The sequence below is a fragment of the Ciconia boyciana genome, chromosome 27 (genome assembly GCF_034638445.1).
Source record: "Ciconia boyciana chromosome 27, ASM3463844v1, whole genome shotgun sequence".
NCBI classification, from domain to species: Eukaryota; Metazoa; Chordata; class Aves; order Ciconiiformes; family Ciconiidae; genus Ciconia; species Ciconia boyciana.
The window spans coordinates 2,627,358-2,647,642 of record NC_132960.1 but is presented as its reverse complement, the minus strand read 5'-3'; the positions used below and the strand labels follow the sequence as shown (position 1 = coordinate 2,647,642).

Sequence of the window (20,285 nt, the reverse complement as noted above, 5' to 3'; positions counted from 1 at the left end):
TAAGAACTCAGTTCGTTTTCAGCATGTTGCTGTCCTGGTGGCATTGCCCGTGCTGTGTGCATGACTGGAGCTTAAACATATTTGCAGCACAGGACTCTACATGCCCTTTGAAATACATTCATGTGCCTCAGTGCTACAAAACCATTAAGTACAAGCTAAAAATCCCACTGGCATCTCTGGAAGAAAAATTAAGCATGTGCTTCATATTCTACCAAATACAGCAGACCAAATATCTGATTATCCTTGGAGAAATGCTGCCAGGCTGGGTCAAACCGGGAGAGTTGGGTCACTCAAATAGACTTTCCCATTGCAGTGCGAAATTCCCGGTTGGTACAGGTTGGCTTGCTTCTCTTTGGAAAATCTTGGGCTGAATCTGCCTGGGATGTCACCTGAAATTCATGAACATCTACTGCCTTGATTATTTGCATGAAATTCAAAGCCCAGGTGCGATGGGAAAATGAGATTGTCTTCATGCTTTCTTGACCCCAGTAAAGGCAGATAGTCCTGAAGCTGACAAACGGGTTCGGATCAGATATTAGAGCTGAATTAATATAATGGGATTAAAGGTGGGGCTGCCAACAAGAAAGAGGGAATTGTCATTTTAGGCTCCCACACTCTTCTTCCTTCAGCCCACTGTCCACAAGGTATGTGAGCGATGCAAGGGCTCGGTGAAAAATGCACCATTTCTTTACTGGCCTGGTTTATTGTGCAGAGGAGCTGGGGTTTGTGGGCTCCATACCCAGAGGCAGATGTGGCTTTTTGCATCTGTCAATTTGGATCAACTCTACTAGGCTCTGTCAATCTGCAAAGGGACATGTCCGGAGTGACACTGAGCAGGTTTTGGCCCCCAACTGCCCCAAAAAACTTGCTCCCTGCCTTTTTTCTCCAAAATAGCCTGATCTACATGAACGTTTTCAAGTAGGCAGCAGAAAACATGGGTTTTGCAATACTTGGGGGTTGAGAAGGGCAGGGATGATTAAAGGTATTCTCCCAGAAATGCAAGAGCTGCTGGGCTGCTTTGGTACCCTGGGGAGCCGACTGGTTATTGGTGTGCAGGTATTGTTTTGCAGGGAGGAGATCAACATAAATTATGAGCTGTTGGGGCAATGGGAGCTTCTTGTTTGGGTTTGGGTGTTTCTGCTTGTTATTTACATACAAATGAGATGAAGTCCAAGTTGTATGCGTTGAGACAGAAAAGATGAAGATAACCTTTAGAAAAAAATCCTCTTTTAGGTGGGTGGGTTTTGCTTTCTCGGCAAGGGCTGATCCATTTGGATTTCACCACCCCCCAGCCTGGATGGTGTTGTTAAGGCATGTCATTTATTAAAAACTAATTAGTGATCTACTACCTGCTGATCACATCCAATAAACCATATTGCTTTCCATTAAGAAAAGCACTGCAGACATGGGGAGCCTGAATCCACCACGCTCGGCACAGCCTCTGTGCTGGGAGAGAAGCAGAGGCAGATGCTCAACCAGCGGGAACCAGTGGTGGGTTCACCACTGTCATGCCGGCGTGGACAGAGCCTGGCAGAATGGTTGAACTCATCCTCCAGCCATGGAGAGGCTGGAGCAGACAAGCTGTGAGTCAGCAGTAAAGTCTAGGAAAGTTGGACGTCGGGGAATGAATTACAACACCCGGTCCTTGGTGTACCTTTCATGGGGTAAATTAACCTGCCCACACCCTGTGCTGCTTCCCGACTGGGTGAGGAGAGACAGATTTCTCCAAAGGGCAATTCAGAGCGAAGTTGTCTCAGGGGCTTTTGACTGCGCCCAGGCGAGCCGTGGGAGGGAAGAAGCCGGCAGGGCTGGCTGGTTTTCCCGGCATCCAGCTGTGCATCCAGCTGTGATGAGTGCTACTGTGGCAAGCCCTTCCCAGCCATGTTATAGAGACCTTTCAGTGGGTCACCATCCCTTGGAAACTGGGGACCCTCGCAGAGAAAAGGAAGGGGGCAACCTGATCTCACCTAAATCCCGGTCTCCTAAAATGGCGGGAGAGGGTTTTCCCCTCCCTGCAGGGGATGTTGGAGAGGGACGTCCAGGCACATCCTACAGGCTCTGCTCTTTGTGTGAGTTCGTGTGTTTTACGGAAGGTGGGGCGTTTGAGGAAGAAAGGCCCTGATGCTGCACTTTGGGAAGGTACACTTTTCTCTTGCTTTCTTTTAAAATTAGCCTACTCTTGTGAGAGGGTTTCAGGGGTGGGGTGTGCGATTGTTTTATTTTTGTTACTACCTGAACTGGTTCTCACCGATTTCTTTAAACAAGGGCCTGGCTGCTTTTTTGTTCTGCCTCCAGAGATCCCAAACAGTGCGAGAGATCCCAAGAGAGCTGCACGTCCCACGAGCAGTTAAATATCCTGGTTTACACTGCGTTTCCAGACTTCCTTGTGGCCAAACTCATCTCTGGATGGAATAAAGGTATGCAAAAGTGCATCAGGAAGGAGAGCAGACAAAGTCTCAAAAACACTTTGTTAAAACTCCACTTCTTGCGAGCTACCAACCCCACCCATTTGGAGATTCATATTTGAGAAAATATCTATGCTTTTGTGATGTCAGGGAGGGAAATAAAACCCGTGAAGCAAAGCATGAATTATGCATGTAGTTTATTGAAGGTACAGCTGAAAGTTTGGAGTAAGCGAAGGATAATCAACTCTGTTCACTTACACATTAAAAGCATTAAATCTGTCTATCTAGTACACACACAGGAAAAACAACGCATGCATTTAACTACAGAAATATAAGGTGCTCGTCGGTGTGTAATTAAAATCTGCTCTACCAAACCTGGTGTAGCAACTTGGACCAATTTACATAAGCATTACCAACCCTCTCGTAAACAGGAAAAATTGGATATTCTGGTGTCATTAAGGAAGTTAAATAACAGCTGCAGCTCCATCTCGGACAATTAAAATGTGGCTTCTCTTTCTGAAGTTGGGATGACCAGATTTTTCATCCTTTTGCAATAACTGCATTAGGGAAAGAAAATCCCTGCTGAAAAGGGGTCAAGCAGAGAAGACTAATTTAAGAGCCAAGATGATGTGTGAAGACAGGTATGGACTCTCTGAAATGAAAATCTCACCTGGCTGAGATCGTGGGGGTAAGTTTCCCCCCCACTCCAAGAAGGACATGCAAGAGAAGGTGGGTTTTGATCATGCAAAGAGTTTTCAGCAGAGCAACTAGCCTAATTGTGTGGGTGTGGGCAGCGCATGGTTGTGTGATCCCTATAGCTGTCAGAAGGAAGGGGAATACTGTTTTATTGCAGAAATGCTGATTATTTTAAAATATGATGTGTCATTGCCCTCCGGTCTCTACCGGGTTGTTCTGACCACACGCACAGCTGTGCTGTACCTGCTCCCGGCGCCGCAGACCCCTGGCCCGGGAATGATGACGGCTCCCGGGCTGCACTGCTCCACACCAGCGCACACGACGTTCCCCAGGTTGCCCAAGCCGGTGGTGCACTGCACCCCCTCCGCGCCGGAGATGACTTCTCGCCCCACGCAGCTGACCGCGCTCCTCGCCCCAAATCCGCCCCCCACCCTGGGGAGGCAATCTACGCTCCGGGTGCTAAAGCCGGCACCACCGACACCGAAGGAGGAGACCACCCCTAAGCCCGCACTGGCCCCTCCTGTCTTGACAGCGCATTTGCCTCCGATTCCAGATAGGGATCGGCACTCTCCGACGGTGCCACCGCCACTGACCACAGCTGTGGGAGAAAAACAGGCTCAGTTACTCCCAGAGCAGCTAAAGCCCAGCTTATAAGGAAATTTACAAGCTTAAGAGACTTGTAAGGAAATTAAGGGAATGCTTCATTAGCTTACCTACGCTCACAGGGTTGCCGGTACATATCCTGTTAAGAAAAGAAATGTCTCAAAGATGTATTTAGGGAAATATTCCCCAAATACAGAAGCAAATAGGTCATTGCCACCTTAGGAACCCTGCAGGTACTTCAGCTTTTCTGTGCACCCAAGTGTGAGGTGCTGGTCCAAATTGCCCACTGAAGCACTGCAGAGCTGGATCCCCAAATCCCATAGACATCTTAATATCCCATCCTCTTCTTGTACCGCAGGCAGGGGATCTGACTGCAGCATGCTTGGTGCACTGCAATCCAGCTGCCCTGAGAGGATGAGGAGGAAACAGGGGCAATGCTCCCCTCTGCACCCATGGGGAGAGAAAAGGGATGATGATCCCCTCCGCACCCATGGGGAGCTGCCTCCACCCAGCGTTTCTCACTGCCTCTCTCTGCTGTTGGGTTTTGCCAATCGTTACAAGGTGCAGCCAGGGATGCTCCTACCTGCTCTCTTCTCCTTCCAGCAGTGTCCTGTAAGTGGCAATCTCAATGTCCAGGGCCAGCTTGACATTCAGCAGCTCCTGGTAGTCTCTTAGCAAGCATGCCATCTTGTCCTTGGCTTGCTGCAGTGCAGTCTGCAGGTCAATCAGTTTCTGCCGGGCATCTTTGAGGGCACAGTCGCCCCGCTGCTCAGCATCACAGATGGCCGTCTGCAGAGCTGCGATCTGTGGACAGTAACGGGCAAGAGGGTGGCCAGTGGTGATATTAAGAGGCATCTCCACAGGGTTGCTCATGTATCCCCTTGTTTCTCAGCTAGGAACTGCCAGAGAGCCTAGATTTATGGGATGGCCCATGGGATGGCCAAGCTATTTGGGATGAAGGGGAGGGGACCTGTTAGCTGCATGCCGGTAGGAAGCATACAGCAAATACTGTTTCTGTTATAGCCAAACCAACTGGTTTCTTCTTATTTGCTAAGTGAGAAATAAATCTGCTTCTTTGTGTATCGACAGCAGATGAGAAGCTGCAAATATAGGCTTAAGCTGGGGTGGGGGGGTTCTTTGTGGCTCAACAGGGTGGGAGCTGGTGAGGACGAAGCCCTTTGCTGAAGAAGTTGCACACCCCGCTGCCCATGCAGCGTTCAACCCTTCGTTCTACCTGTTTCTTCACGTTATCCGACTCGCACTGCAGCTTCTGGATCATCCGGTTCAGCTCGGCTATCTCGCTCTGGTTGTTTCTCAGGTCGTCGCAGAACTTGCCCCTGCTGCTGTGGAGCTCCTCCAGCTGTTGCACGGGAAGAGGATGACGTTAACGTGCCCGAATCGCCCCCTCCAGGGAAGGAGGTGACTCTCCAGAGCCGCACTGACATCGGGTGCTCCCGGGGAAGCACCCAGACATGACCGCAGCCCAGACAAGGCGACAGTCCCAGGTAGGTCCTGAGCATTTGCCCTTTGGGAAGGGGATGGTGTTCCTGATGGGTGTGCACAGAGGAGACCTCTCTGAAGCAGCACTGTGATCTGCTGTGCTCTGTTTTTACAGAAAAGTCTTAAACCACAGTTTTAATTTGGGGTGGGTGGGTGGCATTACTTTCTTTAGCAAACTACAGTGCACGCACACTGTGGAGTGGGTTTAAGTTGCGTCATGGAGGACAGAAATGGTCCTCAGAGTTTTGTCGGCCAAGGGATTTCATTGCCATCTGTGCTGGTGGTGTGAATACTCACTCTGGTTTGGTAGAAAGCCTCCACTTCAGCCTTGCTCTTCTGGGCAATCTCCTCGTAGCAGCACTCAACACTTTTGATGATGCCCTCCATGTCCAGGTCCCGGCTGTTGTCCATTTGCACGATGACAGAGGTGTCACACAGCTGGCAATCCAGCTGAGCTCTCTCCTGCAAGATCCATCGCATGTCAGTCCCCTTCCCTCAACCAGCCCAAGCCAGGCATGCAGGTACCCCTGGCAAAGGGGGGTCTGGTAAGAAGGTGGGGGGTTGGGGGAGGTTCTCCCATTAACACCCAACTAGAACATGGGGTTCTCCAGGTGGGTGACTGGTTTCCAGCAAGACCTGGCAGCTGGGACCTGTTTTGGTGGCACAATATGGGATTGCTGCATGCAGTTCCCTAAGGAAGGGTGGGGAATCCTGGTGGAGCAACTCGCTTCGTTGAAACTTGGCGTTTCTGGCTGCGTCAGCAGTTTTCTGGGCTGTGAATCCCTCAGGGGTGAGTGCTTTGGGCCCCATTGCTTACAGACTGCTGGGAGGTGTTTGGCTAGAAAAGGTGCAAATACAAAGTGTTCTCCGCGTGTTTTGTTAAAAACTTGCTACGTTTTAGACAAAAGCATTACTTTCACCAAAATACTTTGACTAAATGTAGCTTAAAAAGTGAAGTGCTAAAAATATTTGGGTTTTGAAGAGTGAGATGTTTCAGTGGTTCCCAGGGATGGTTCGGATTAGAATTTGAGGGGCTTTTTCTTGTAGAAGATCCCTCCCTTTGCAGCCAGCAATATAGGAGACAACCAAGAACACCCTTTGCCTTCCCAAAGCGTGTGCAATAGTGTTGTTCTCAAATACATATGAAGAGATACAGATTTTTGGGATGCAATTTCAGGATTTTCAGAAAAGACACCTTTCCCTGCATTTAGTTTCGGCGTAAGAGCTCAGGGGGGCAGCAGATGATGCATCGTCCCCGGAGCAGCAGACAGGCAGCTGGGAGATCTTACCTCGGCATAGATGCACTTCAGGAACTCCAGTTGCTGCCGCAGGAGGCCCACTCTCACCTCCAGCTCCTCCTTGGTCAGGTAGAGACAGTCCACATCCTGGAGAGACACCATGTGTTTGGTGAAAAGAAGTGAAGAAACAAGGACTGTGGCAAAGCCCATGTTTTCTGTTAGATTTGGAGGAAACCTCACTATTTCCAGCCCTTAAGACATCTGGGTTTGCATTGTATGTGCTTACAACCTGATAGGGGTTCTCCACATTCATGGGGTTGCCTCTATTTTGTGGCTACCCGATGAGGACTCAGGCAGAGTCATGGTGCCAGGACCCCCCTTTTCTCTGCCTGGCCCCAGGCCCAGGTTTTGCCCATGCGCCTGCCACTCTCAGCTGGTCTCACCGGCGTTGTCCCTAGCATGACTCACCTTCTTGAGGACCACAAACTCATTCTCCGCAGCCGTGCGCTTGTTGATCTCATCTTCATATCTGCAGGAGGAAAGGAGAGGGGTGGGATGCTGAGCCCCAGGGGTCCTGTCCCCACCACCCAAGCAGCCAATGCAGAACATGGGAAGCATGATTAAAACCAGAGCCTCTCACTATTGCCTTGGTACCTCTTTTTTGATTTTTGCTTTGTTGCTATTTCTTTCCTCCCCCCTGGGCTTTGTTCAGCAGTTTTAAATAGTCCACGCCAGCAGTATCGGTGGCTGGAGTGAGATGGCAGTAAATCAGGCCAAACCACTAGAAATGCAAAACCCCGTACCTCAGCTGAAGGCTTGGATTGCTTCTTCTAGCCCTGCTGCTTTGTGTGATGTTTTTCTGAAGCATCCAGGACTCTGCTCTGAGTGTTTATGGGGAAACTGTGGCCAAAATGCCCCAAGGGAGGTCAGGAGCTTGAGCAACCTTTGAAACTCCCAGGTGCAATGGGAAGGAAAGCCAGTGCATAATGACCAAGTAATTGGGACCTAGAAGAACTTTCACAAGATGATTCTATGATTCTACGATTCTACGAGTCTGACCTCCTTGGTGGTGGCTCAGTGAGAAAAAACATCTGAGATGCTTGACTATAAGATCTCTGGAGAAAGGATTACTCTCTTATCCTGTGCTGTATACCACCAGCCACCAAATGTCCTAGTTCGTGGCTCAGCAGAGCACATGGGGAGCTATTAAGGAATATCTGCATCTTAGATTAAAAAACAATTCCCACATTCCCTCTGGGAAGAGAGAATGAACCCCAACAGAGACAATGTGGATAAAATATGGGGTGGAGACAAATAAGCTGAGGGTTTTGTGGGAACGGATGGCACCAGGGACGTGAGATTTGGGGGAGCCACAGGCACAGATGACATGAGAGATTTGATATGGCAAACCACGGTGGTGTGCAGGAGCATCAGGGAGAGGAAAAGTGGTTCCCTGTCCCTCTCCCTAAGGAAACACTGTGGCTGAAGAGCTCTCCCAGTCCATCACCAGCACCTGAGATGCAGCAGCGGGACCCCAGTACAGGAAACCAGCCCAATACTAGTGTGCCCTGCCCTACTCCCCTCCCTGTGCCCCAGTTTTTGGACCCATACAGTGCAATTGCATTGGCTTCACGCTCAGAAGCACCGCTCAGGCCAGCAAACACCCCGGTCTGCAGCTTCTCTCTGCCTACTACTTACTTGCACTTGTACTCTTGAACCAGGTCCCTGAGGCACCGCTCCTCATTTTCCAGCCTCTCTCGCTCCCCCAGCACACACTCCAGCTGCTTCCTCAAGTTGCAGATGAAGTTCTCGAAAACGGGCTCCAGGTTTCTCCTGGAAGCTGGGAGGACATACTGCTGCAGCAGCTCCCACTTGGTGGTCAGCACCTTGTTCTGCTGCTCCAGCAGCCGGACCTGGGGAAGCAAGAGATGTGAGAGTCATGCAACCCTCTCTCGTCCCAGGCAAAGGTGCTTTGGGTTTCTCCACTTCCAAAAGGAAAAGGTAAAAACAAAATCAGAAATGCAAACGGTTAAGTGCTGATTTCTCAGCAGCCTGAGTGAGACCCGCACCTTCTCTGAGCTAAACCTGGTCCCGCCCAGGACTCTGAACAACGTTGGTGCGTTTGCTCTGTGTTGAGGCCAATCATCTGTTCGACCAAAGCTCAGTTCAACCAAACACCACCTCTTCCCCTGCGACAACTGGCTGACGGAGCATCCACTGCCTCCCCTGATGGGCTGAGTACAGTAATGAGTCTTTCGCAGCACTAAAAGCTCCATCCAGGATCTCATTTGAATGTATCTGATTTAAACTCTAACCACGCATATTTATCATGCCTTTCACTTCTAGATTAAAGAGCTCCCTAGTACTTGAGAACATGTATGGATCATGAATAAGTCATTTTTCAAATGGGAGGAAGCGGAGTTGCTCCTCTTACGTGGGTTTGGTTTTTCCAGCTGCAGAACAACTCGCAAGGAAAATCAAGATCAGACAGAGCAAAGGCTTCTCTGTTTGAAAAATCATTTCCTGTAACACATCTCTAAACAGTAATGAAAATCCTTAGGCTTAGCTAAGAAAACAATTACAAATTACATCTATTTCCTAAATATCTGTGATAATTAGGAAATAGATAATGATAATTCCTAAATACCTGTGATATCTCTGTGATAAATTACATCTATTTAGGAAATCACCAAATCATTTCATTCACAGAGTGGAGGGACAGAGAAGTTAAAATTGTTCATCTCATTTTAGCTAGACATCTATCTTTCTACATCTCCTTGATGAAGCACACAAACCATTTTAAAAATGGAAAAGTCCTTTGGGGTTTATAGAGGTGCGATAGCAATGTCAGATTATACATTTGTAATAAAACTTCCTATTTTGCCTTTTTACATTTCCGTGTCTCCATCCCTTCTCTCACAGGTTTTGATTTACTGTATCCCTGGAGCCGCTCCCGATTTAGCTATTCAGCAGATTGGTGACCATCGAAAGGTAAAATACCGGTGCGGTTGCCTTGGTGCAAGGCTTAAATCCAAACAGTCTCCAGGTCAGGACCACCATGGTCTATCAGAAACGTTTACGATATCAGGATGCCAGGAGAAATGGCTACCGACGTTGCCTCGCTAGAGACAATCCATCCGTCAGAGCCTAGAGACATGAGACAAACAGCCTGCGCGCAGGGAAGCGGGGTCTCACCTTGTCAATGAAGCAGGCGAACTGGTTGTTGAGGTTCTTGATCTGCTCTTTCTCGTGGGTCCGCACTTGGCACTCCTCGGGGTCGACCCCCACGCAGAGGGGCTTGAGGAGCTCCGGGTGGATGCTGACGCCCCGAATCCCTTCAGATCTACCTCCACCGAGGCCGATGCCAATGCCGCCGCCATAGCCTCCGATAGCCACGCCGTCCCCGAGAGCTCTGTAGCTGCCCAGGCCCCCATAGCTTCCGCAGTTACCAAACCCTACGACCGTGCCCACGCCAAAGCGGCCTCCGCCATAAGCCACGCCACAACGTCCAACGCCGGGGCCACCGTAGACCCCGCTGCGGCAGCTACCACCGAAGGAAATCCTTTGCCCTCTGCCCAGGTCGCAGACGCTCCGGCTGCTGAAGCCACCAATTCCACATCTCCGTCCCACCGGCTGGCAGACGGAGGCTGAGCTGCTGTTGCCCCTGCCGAGGCCGCAGACCGCGGACACGGAGGAAAAGCCCCGTCTTCCCAGGAGAGAGCTGGAGGTGTAGCACTGTCGACTCATGGTGGCTGGGGGAGATGGGAGTGAAGCGGTAACGGCAAAGCAGAAGAGCAAGAGAGGAGCAGGGAGTGAAAGAAGGAGATCTCCTTTAGCTTCTCTGAGGCAGAGCCCTTCTCCTTATATACATTTCAGGAGGTGCCTGAGATGCAAAAATTTAATTTATCCACTGGGTTTGGTCTGCCTGGCAGCAAGGAATGGCTTCCAACATTTTAAACCCACAGCAAACACTTCTATCTCATACGAAATAATGTGGAAATTAAAATAAACTGCTTTGCTTGCAAGCTTCAGTTTCAGGACTTATATTTTACTTAATTAATCTGCTTCCTTATTGTGTAATTATAGTTTAGGAAAATAATTCAAGGGGTTTTTATTCATGGCTTGTTTACGGTTCGGTTTCACCACAGCATTTAATTATGTTTCAGGACCTCCTGCAAAAATGTCGTGTCAATGCCGCCCCTTCCAGAGTCTCGCGCCAGCTCAGGGCTGGCTCTTGAGCAATGACCGGTGGCGATAGGGGAGAAGGAAGGCATATCTGCCAAAGCACGGCACTGACGTTGTCGGGAGCGTTCCTGTAAGCATTCATTTCTTCCTCTCATGGGTATGGCTGCGGCTCTCGTAGGCGATTTGGTTGCAGCCATGTTTGCCGGTTCGTGTGCTGATAAGTGGAGCAGGACGGGGTTGGCAGTTTCCTTATCAATAGAGCATGAACTGTGTGAGACGGTGCCGAGGACCAATTCGGTCATGGGGCGGATGCTCTGGCAAATTGGGGGTTCAGACAGTTGAGACACTGGTCCAGCTGGGCTTCATGTGCCCCTTAGAATATATGGAATTGAAGATAAGGCATTTCTGGGAAACGCTTCTCTGCAGACAGCGATTTATTGCCGAATTATGTGCCTAGGGAAGGTGATAAATGTGTTTAGTATCTGGGTGTGATGTGACTGGCACACACGGCGAATTCACGCAAACGATAGCTGGAGATGCAACAAAGAAGTGAAGCGAAGTGTTACAAACAGGTTGAGAAATGTTAGCCGGAGTGAACTTTTCTCTTCGTATTCCTGTGACACACCTATTTGACATTAAATTATTCTAGTAATATCTGTTAATGAGAAGGTACCGTACCGTCTTAATTAAAATTCTTAAAAAGATTTTTGAATTTGCTTGGAAACAAATAAAGTTCCTTTTTTGCCTTAACAAAAGGGTCTAATCACAGAATCACAAGTGATTGCAGGGCTTGCCCTAAGAAGTCTTTGCATCTTTGCTGGGGCAAAATTAACTGGTTCTGGGAGGATTCCTAGTCAATGCTGTTGTAAACTTGAAATAGGTTGTCTTGAATTAAAAATAATGTAAAGGAATTATGATGATTTAGAATATTTGTGGAGTCTCGCTAGGTAAAGATCTTCCTTTTTTTTTTTACAGGTCTCATAGTGGGTTGAAGTGAACTGTAAAATACTATATGCAGTTATAATCATGCAGTAGTTCCGTTGTAGCTCCATCAGTCCGAGTATATTAGGATGCACACCTTGCAATGAGATGTACTTTCATTTGTGAGATTGAGATAGTTGGAAAAAGCAAACGAGCTTTTGGGCCCTGCATCCTTCATGTCATTCTGCCCAAGATAATCCAAACACTGGGACCTCTTGCTAGTAAGTGAAAGGGAGAATTATTTTGGAAATTTTTTATTTTGTGCTGAAGTGTTGGTGCAAGAAGTGTGGAGGACAGTTGGGTGCGTGGTCTGAAGCCAAACCTGGAGCACTGCCTAGGAATAGGGCATTCATGGATGGGCTAAAGCATCACTTAGCCTTTAGGTAGGTCCATACAACATGACTTTCATGAACTCTTTAGGTGGGCATAACCATGGGCAAGCTGAAAAGCAGGGAGAAGTCAGGCCATTAGTAGCACAACTGGCTGTGGTCCTGCTTTCTGCGTGGCTGAGCCCTGCACGCTGGCTTGATGCTGCTGCAGTGGGGCAGAGACGAGGCACCAGGGATGGTGACCAGAGCCACTGCTCCGAGCTCTCCCATCCAGCAGGAGCACAGGGAGAGACTCCAGCTCCTTTTCACGGCAAGAAAGACACAGCCCTTCATCCTTGAGGGTAGCGACTTACTGGTTTTTCCAGCTGTGAGAAACCTGGATCTGGTTTGGATCAGGTCCCTGTTTTCCTCCATATCTCTGCTTGGCTGCCCACCGTAGAGTGCCTTGTGCTGCATGGGTGATACAGGTACCACTCGAGGGCTGTAGACCCTCCAAGCCTCTGGTTTTGTTGGAAAGCAGGGAAAATGCCACTCGTGGGCCAACCATCCACATTCCTCCACCACCTGCGAGCCCTGAGAGCCCTTCTTACGTACGACGTGCTGCCAGGCTGTTTCCCTGCGGATCGAAAGCAACAAACCTGCACTTCAACCTTCGGCTCCTCCTCACAGCCCTAAGAAGTGGCTTCTTTCAGGTGCCTAGCCTTGCACATCAGAGAGAGACGGTTCAGGGCAGCGCTTGTGGTTTCCATCCGCTGAGCTTTCACAAAGCCGGTTCGCAGTCACATGGTGGAAGCCCTGAGCACTGGTTACATCAGCTTCAAAGGAGGAAACATTCTGATGTGATTTGGTCTTCTGAAGAGAAGGATTGCAATTGCTTTTATTTCATCGGCCACACACATGCACAGCACTGGCTCAAGTCAGATGCAAATGCCTTCTTCGTAGAGACCTTCTTCATGTCTCCATGCTTTGTCCTGGTTGATTGCACATCAGATAGTGTTTGAAGAGCTGTAGAAAGGGACTAACCTTCCTCTTTAAAAGGAAGAGGTGAAACTGCTGTTTTCAGGCTGATGGGATTCAGCAAAGCTTTAAAGCAGCAGCTTACTCCCGGATTTACCAGGGAAACCCCTGAGGTCCTTGGCCCTAAATATGCCTTCAACTGTGGTGGCTTCCATGAGGCTTATGCCTTTGAGATTTACATGTACCCAGATGCATTAGGATAAATTAATTCTGCTTAAGCACCTTACTAAATTGGGACCTGTTAAGCCACCCGTGCAGATAGGGAGAGCCTAGGGGTTTTTCCAGCCTCCTGTTATGATTCCAGCTGTAACAACCCAGCCATCCAAGCCTGCTTTCTCCCAGATAGAAAACCACTTTTTAAGACCCTTTCCTGAGAAAACAGGGTTGGCAGGGCTTGGCCGTGCTGGTGCTCTCCCTCCCTCCCTGCAGGCTGGGCAGCTTTTGTGGCTCCTTGCGAAAGGGACCATGAAGTCGCCATTAAAATGGCTAATGAGGCCCCTGGGACATCTCCCTTTGGTTTCACGGGTCCAGCCATCCAAAGGTGGCTGTTCCCGGTCTCTTAACTACAACTTGATTCTGCTCCCACATCAAAGCAGATGGTGGATTTGTGGGGACCAGGGTAGAGATGATGGTCTGGGCTCCTTCCATCGCCCCTGGGCACCTTGCTTTCCTCCCCATAACCTTGCTCCACAGCAGCCATTCACCCTCAGCCCGGCTTGTCCCTGGCCATTACATAGCTTTTATGCTGCTTTAGGGCAAAAAGATGGACAAGATAATTCCTGAGGTTCCTTCCAGGCTGTTCCCAGAGCATCGATGGTCACTGCCCATATGCACCATCTGCATTTGCAGTGCTTCTAGATAAGACCTTGCCAAAACTTTTAACCTCCTTCTGCAGTCTTTCTGCTGGACAGTTATAAACTGTGGGTGACCAGTGTCGGTCACATCACCACTATTGGTGAGAAGATGTTGGGGTATCATGGCAGTAGCTAAGCAGAAGAGAGTGTAGCTCCCAAAGGCGATGTCTCATGCAAGGAACATGGAGAGCTACCTACTACCCAGAGCTGGATGTCTGCCCTGCCTGTGTCCACTGTGATGCACTGGCCGCGCTTGGTGCCCTGACAGCAAATCCAGGTGCTTCATTCAGGGCAACTTTGTCATATTCTGGGCAGTTCTTTATTTGTGTGTTGGAAAACCTGGGTGTTGAATGCAGAGCTGCGTGCATCTTTCAGACAGAGCTTCTGTGACTTCTGGATGTTTGACTGCAGTAGGCAGGATGCCAGCAGCAGCACAAGGCAGCCTGTTTGGATTTTTTAAATCTCTGTTTCGATGGTGTTACCAGGTGACCTAAGCCGAGAAACTCTCCTTCATAGTTCTTATTTACCACCTTATTTTGCAAGAGACAAATAGGTTTCGTACCAAACGCCACGGGTGTCCACCCCCTTCCTTTGTAACGTTCCTCTTTTGCATAGGAATTTGTAAGGTACTTTTGCATCATCTGACCAAATTTGTGCTAACACTCGGGGCCGATGGACTATTAGGGCTCTGAGTAATGGGGTGGAATTGGTATGGCAGTGTCATGATGAAAGCACAACAGCCAGGACTAAGCACTGGGAATTGCCACTGCAGAGGCAGAGCAACCGCATGCCAAGGAAGGACACGAGGTTTGCACTGAACATGTTTTTCTGGGGAAAGATGGGCAATCCTTGTAAAAAGCTGCAATGAGAACCACATCAGATTTTGAGGTTGGAAATGCTCCTGTACTGTTTCACGGGACAGTTGTCTCTTCTCTTCTATGATACAGATTTTTTTAACCAGAAAGCATGTTCCTTCATGCACTAAGCCAACCAGGGACTCCAGAGATGCCCTCCAGCAGCTGAGTGAAAGGGGAGAGTGTGGGAGGAGGGAAATTCAGCCACTGAATTTCAACTAGTTCCCATTGATAGGTCTGTAAATCTATGTCTGTGTGTGCACATGAGTGTATATAATAATGACCATAGAAAGTAGCTGTTCAGTGTGTGTGGTTCATGTAATAGAGTTAATTTTGCAAACTTATAAAAGGTTTCTTAAAAAAAAGAGGGAAGTAGAGACAATGGACAAACATTGCGTGCAGTTTATAGTCAGCAGAGCAGAGAACAGAGCTTTTATCAGCAATACGATCTCTGTGTGCCGTGTTGAATTAAAAAGCATCTCTGCTGAGAGGGACAAGGAGACATGCTCAGTAGAGGGCAAACCCTATCACTAGCCTTGTAAAAATTGTTATCTCGACTTGGCAGGCGAGATAACATAAAAGAATAAAAACACTTCTAGTGTGGGAGTCCTTTTACCTGAATTCAGCTACCTGAAAACTAGTCACCAAGTTGAAGCTAGAGGCATGGGCTCCGTGAATAGTCAATGGGAGAGCTTGGTATCATCAAGCAAAAGATTGTTTTCTAAAGTCACCAGTGCAGGAGAACCCAGAGACAAGGAGTCACACTTTGCAGGGCCGTGGGGGCATGATCCAAGAGCAGAGGTGGTATCTCTATGCGGCTACCAGCCTCAGCAAAATAAAAGGACAAATACAAACCAGGACGAATAACAATGCCGTGTTTATGAGCACCTATTCATTAAGCTTTCCAGATGGACACTCAGATTAAGGAGATTACAGAAGGTATAGCTTCTAGAGGACGTACCTATTATCTTAATGAACGGTTGGCGTCACTTTTGTGATTCATTTTGCCACCAACACGCAAAGAACTCGCAATGCGTCACTCCAGAGGTGGTGGCTTGGTGCATAAGCTCTGTATTATGGTTGTATCCACTGGGTTAACTAGAGATAAAGAGCAGTATTTGTCCTAGAGGAATTTGCAACCAACTTCTATTCATCACGGCCCTAATACTCAGAAACACCTGCTCCAAAGTTACCTCAAGCCCCAGTGCTATCTGCCCTGGAGAGCAGCCAGCTGAAACATTGGGCACCACAGTCTTTATTTCCCCAGCTCAGCAAGCCTGCAGGGTTGTAACCTCCATTTCCAGGGATTAACTCTCTGAATTGCTAGCAAACCACACATTCAGGGAGATAAAGGCAAGCAATGGTGATGATTATACCTCTGGACTGGTAATCCCTCCTCCCAAAGGTAAATGCTCCTCTGCCGCTGCTATGTCCTCCAGCGTGCAAGATCACTATGCCTTCAGAGATGCAAAGTCACGCTTTGATTTCACTGTGTTTCTGAGGTGGATTTCTTCACTTCTTGACCTAAATCTCCTGTTTTAGGAAACTCTTTCTTCCATGGCCAGAGATGTGCCCATACTGAGTTTGAAACCCAGCGGGGACACTATCACCGTCCATTGCACCAGACTTGGGAACCTGCGCTGCAAGAAAACCCAGCGCTCAGTAACTGGAAAAGAAAGCCAGAAATGGCACAGAGAAATGGAAAAGAGAAAATCTTCCTGTGCATCATACATTTTTCATAGCTGTGCCAACAGGACTCCCTGGCCATGCTCTGTTGGAGGATAAAAGGAAATACGTTATTAGGCAAATCAGCAACTTTCAGAAGAAACTGCACTGAGTGGGATCTTAGAAATGACTATTTCATTTAACGGCTACTCTTAACTCTGCACCCAGGTGATGCCGAGTGAATCAGGCACCCATCTTCCTCCTCCGCTCAGTGGGGATACACACACTGAGGAGATTCATTTGGGGAACTCCGGTGTAATTTCTTGAAGCAACATCCACACATTGGTGTGTTGCCTTGTTATTCTCTTTGTTCTCGTTATTATGTGGTTGCTTTTTCTCCTTGAATATCCTATGGGGTAATCTGCCTGCTGGGCACCGCATGTGATACCAGGGAGTGTTAAGCACCTGCCTCTCTTGTTCTCCATCCAGAAATGGCTTGCATGTGGAAATCTCAGTGACCAAAAGCCAGCTTGGTGTTCAAGACATCCTAATAATTGCACACCTGGCCTTCCAGCTCCTCCTTGGCTTAACGTAGAGAGCATTTCATGTTTTTTCTCCCAGGCGTTTTTGCAAATGCTGTCACCACACTGCTCAGCATCGCAAATATCCGTCTGCAGACAGGCTACCTGTCAAAGGACGGACAGGTGGCTTTACTTTCCCTTTAATTACTGAGCATGACAGCTGTGGCTTCGTTGTCCTCATTTCAATTAAGGACTGACAGAGACCCAAGGCGCACTGTCCCCAAAGCGTCATACCCCCTTTGAGTGCCTTCTTTCAAGTTACTCCAAGAGTATATGATAAAGAGAACCAGTCGCTTATGAGATTGCTACTGGGTTTGGCATAATTGCCAGTTGCTCTGCAGAGGTTTAGCACCTCCTTCCCACCCAAACCCTTCATTGCTGTCACAAGCAGAGCACTGCGGGGCAAGCTCATGGTCTCATCTCCAAAGCCGGAGGTCTCAGATGCTGAGTGTTCAGACCCTGTTTCTCTGTTACACTGAATCCTCTTTCCTTGACCCTGGAACTGAAAGAGCACCTTAAAATGTAAAAGGGTTTTATGCTTTACCCTTCCACCTGCCTGTTTTCTTCACATAACATTGTTAATTTAATTTCCCTTGTACAAAATAGCCCATTTCAAGAAAGCTAGCAGAGATCCTGTTTAATACACTGTCCTAGATCAATATTTGGGCTCCTCCAGAGCTGGGGGTTGCACTTGTGCAATGGTCTTCAGTAGCTGATGTGTCCTTCAATCATGGCACAAAGCCTTGATGTCTGCTCTGAGCTCTGTTCGGTGCTGGGGTTTCTGATGGTGCTCATCTCCCATTGGGCGTCCATTTTCACAGTGATGGAGGTGTCGCAAAGCTTGTGCCTAAAGGTTGCAAAAAAGCTGCAGTCCAGAGCGATTCCCCCTCATTTGCATCACTTTTGGGGAAACGCAGAACTAATTGTATAATGGGAGTCTTCATCCTGCAGCTAACCTGGAGTGATTCACTCTGACCTGGAGTGATTCATCACTGAAGAATATACCAAGCCTCCTTTAATCCTGAAAAAGGATAAATCCACCCACTGAACTGGACCATGGCCAACGAGCGTTGGGTATAGACAGAGGATTCCCCATGTAGGTAACACTTGAACGCTGAAGAATATCAGTGGGATTTTTGTTCCCATATGCAACTACCACATAAGCCCTATTAGTGAATATGTTGGATAAGTAGACGGTCCAGCTCCGAAACCCAACACTGTCTACACTAAACTGGGCTGTGCTAAAGATGAGGGTGTTTCCAGGAAAAAAACATAACCTGCATTTCCCTGCGGACAGAAAGGGAGGAATTGCTACCTCTTCAAACACACATCTCAGCAATTCCAGCTCCTGCCTCAACAAATCCGCCCTGCCCCGCGGGGCTCTGTTGTGGCATGGCGTGCACCGTCCAGCTCCTCAGGAGCCGACGCAGGACCGGCCCCATGCAGACACCGAGCAGTTCACACTCAACTAGCCAGTTGGTTTGCATGGCTGGTTTGGGTTTGGGTTCCCTTTGTTTATTCTAAGCAGACTTGCAGATCATGTTGTCTGCGGTTAGGAGTTTCCTCGAGCCACCTCAATGACACAAGCCTAGAAAAAGTGGAGAAGGAAAGTTAAATCTACTGGCCGGTGTTTTGAGAAGAGTAAACCTCCTGAAAAGGTTTTATTGAGGTAGGAGAAAAACTCTGAAATCCTGACCAAAGGCAGAGAAAAACCTCTTGGGGGCAGCCAGGTCAGAATTTACCCAGACATTTGGTTTGGCCACCAAACAGAAAGGTCCAAAATTCGCTTTGTTCTAGTGCAGCTGAGTTGAAGCATCCAAAGAAAACTGATGGTTTTCCATTAAAATCACCTTAAAAGGAAAGAAGTTGTATCAAGCAGCGGCAAGAAAGATCCAGCACAATCCTATATTGCTTGTACCCAACAAGGTCGAGAATCCTACATCCACATGCTGAGCCTGGACCACAAGCTCAGAATATCTTGCTCCTACCCTGATCCATCCCTTTTCAAATGACTAAAAAAAAAAATGACTCTGACTAAAAGCTTCCCTCTCCCTCCCGTTAGTAATATTGACCACATCAGAAGAAACAACTTGCTTTTGAATATAATGTGGATTGTGGAGCCGTCTGGCTGCAAGGAATGAGTGTTCACAGGAGGAACTAATTACTGGCTAATTTCTTACCTGTATTTATCCACAATCTGCTTTGTGGCAGGCTCTCTGGGTATCGTTTGTTCCCACTTGCCGTGCAAAGTGTCTATCCACTTCCTCGGGCTGCAGATGCAGGGCTGAAAATAATACAGCCTCAGATTTCCCATCTGTGCAGCCACAAAACACCCAACTTGGCTGCCTACCCTGCGTGCTAGTGCTAACAAGAATATAGGCATGATGATAGTAAATGGTGTGTTCATTAAAGAACAGAAAGCAACGTATCAGGAAGACGGCTAAGCCATCTCATTTGGTCCAGGGATCAGAAAGGGGAAATAAAACCACTGTGCTTTCTGGGTGCTGGATACATAGCTTGAAAATTGGATATCTGCAGAAGAAAAAAAAAAAAAAAAGCAAATTATCCCTGATAATGATTCCCTGAGTAATGGTAAAAAATGCAATAAATCTACATCTACATCAGACCACAAAAATGCAACTTCTTTCCTCCAGGAAATTCTGACCTAGTTAAACTTTTTTTTTAACACCTAGGATAAAAAAGCTGAAATTAAACAAGTTTATTTTCTTCTCTTTTTTTAAGTAGGATATTCCAAACCATATCTTTCCAATTTGGCTGGGCACTTCCCAGTTTGGCTCTGTAAGGAAATCACCGCAGAATAAAACAAAATTCCTTATCAGCAAAGCAGGCAGATTTGCTCCTGAGATTTCTTTACCTATGTATTTCATAGTCCCAGATGATTCAGCCCCAGAGCTGTACCATTGCTGGGGGCTTTCATCTATGCTGATGCTTTGGCTGTTTTCACTGCTTGCAGAATGAGTGGGACCAGGATCACCATCACCATGATTCATCCTGCAAGCTCCTCTGCTGCTATAAACTCCAGACCTTCTGCACTCACTGGGGTTCCTGCAGTCGCTGAGATCTTTAAAGCCAAAACTATGGTATGTACTTCCACATCTTGTGCCACCCTCGCTGCATCCTGTGTGTGGTCCACCACCAAGGTCTCCCTAGATTTGCACAGAGGCCAAAGGGGGCCGTTGTTCCAGCAAAGCTGTTCAAATGTCTTGCTGTTGCTACTGATTCAAAGGCTGGATGAGTCTGAAGCCTTTTTAGCTCACAAGCAGCAGAAAAGGCAGAAGCAAAGGCCCATCGTCCAATGCTAGACTGCAGAGGTTGCATCTTTAGCTCATTCCAGGTAGGGAGAGAAGAAAAAGGCA

General features: G+C 48.1%; 1 protein-coding gene and 1 long non-coding RNA gene across 2 annotated transcripts; one reads left to right on the top strand and one right to left on the bottom strand.

The window, feature by feature from the left end:
* Positions 1–3,304: 3,304 nt before the first annotated feature.
* Positions 3,305–10,189, bottom strand: LOC140644385 (keratin, type II cytoskeletal 4-like). Its single transcript, XM_072847183.1, has 9 exons — positions 9,638–10,189; positions 8,141–8,355; positions 6,911–6,971; positions 6,494–6,589; positions 5,502–5,666; positions 4,939–5,064; positions 4,288–4,508; positions 3,815–3,843; positions 3,305–3,699 (listed from the first exon to the last, which is right to left on the bottom strand). Exons 1-9 carry the CDS (start codon positions 10,187–10,189, stop codon positions 3,305–3,307), a joined length of 1,860 nt encoding a protein of 619 aa, XP_072703284.1.
* LOC140644386 (uncharacterized) lies at positions 3,978–10,407 on the top strand. The gene is made up of 3 exons (XR_012039779.1): positions 3,978–4,316; positions 5,023–5,209; positions 9,365–10,407. It is a non-coding gene; the product is annotated as an uncharacterized lncRNA (long non-coding RNA).
* Positions 10,408–20,285: the final 9,878 nt, after the last annotated feature.

Coding starts and splice junctions, on each gene's coding strand:
- LOC140644385 (XM_072847183.1), bottom strand. CDS start 10,189: ATGAGTCGACAGTGCTACACCTCCAGCTCTCTCCTGGGAAGACGGGGC. Junction 8,356..9,637: donor TCGCCTGCTTCATTGACAAG/GTGAGACCCCGC, acceptor TTGCTTCCCCAG/GTCCGGCTGCTGGAGCAGCA. Junction 5,667..6,493: donor TGAAGTGCATCTATGCCGAG/GTAAGATCTCCC, acceptor TGGATCTTGCAG/GAGAGAGCTCAGCTGGATTG.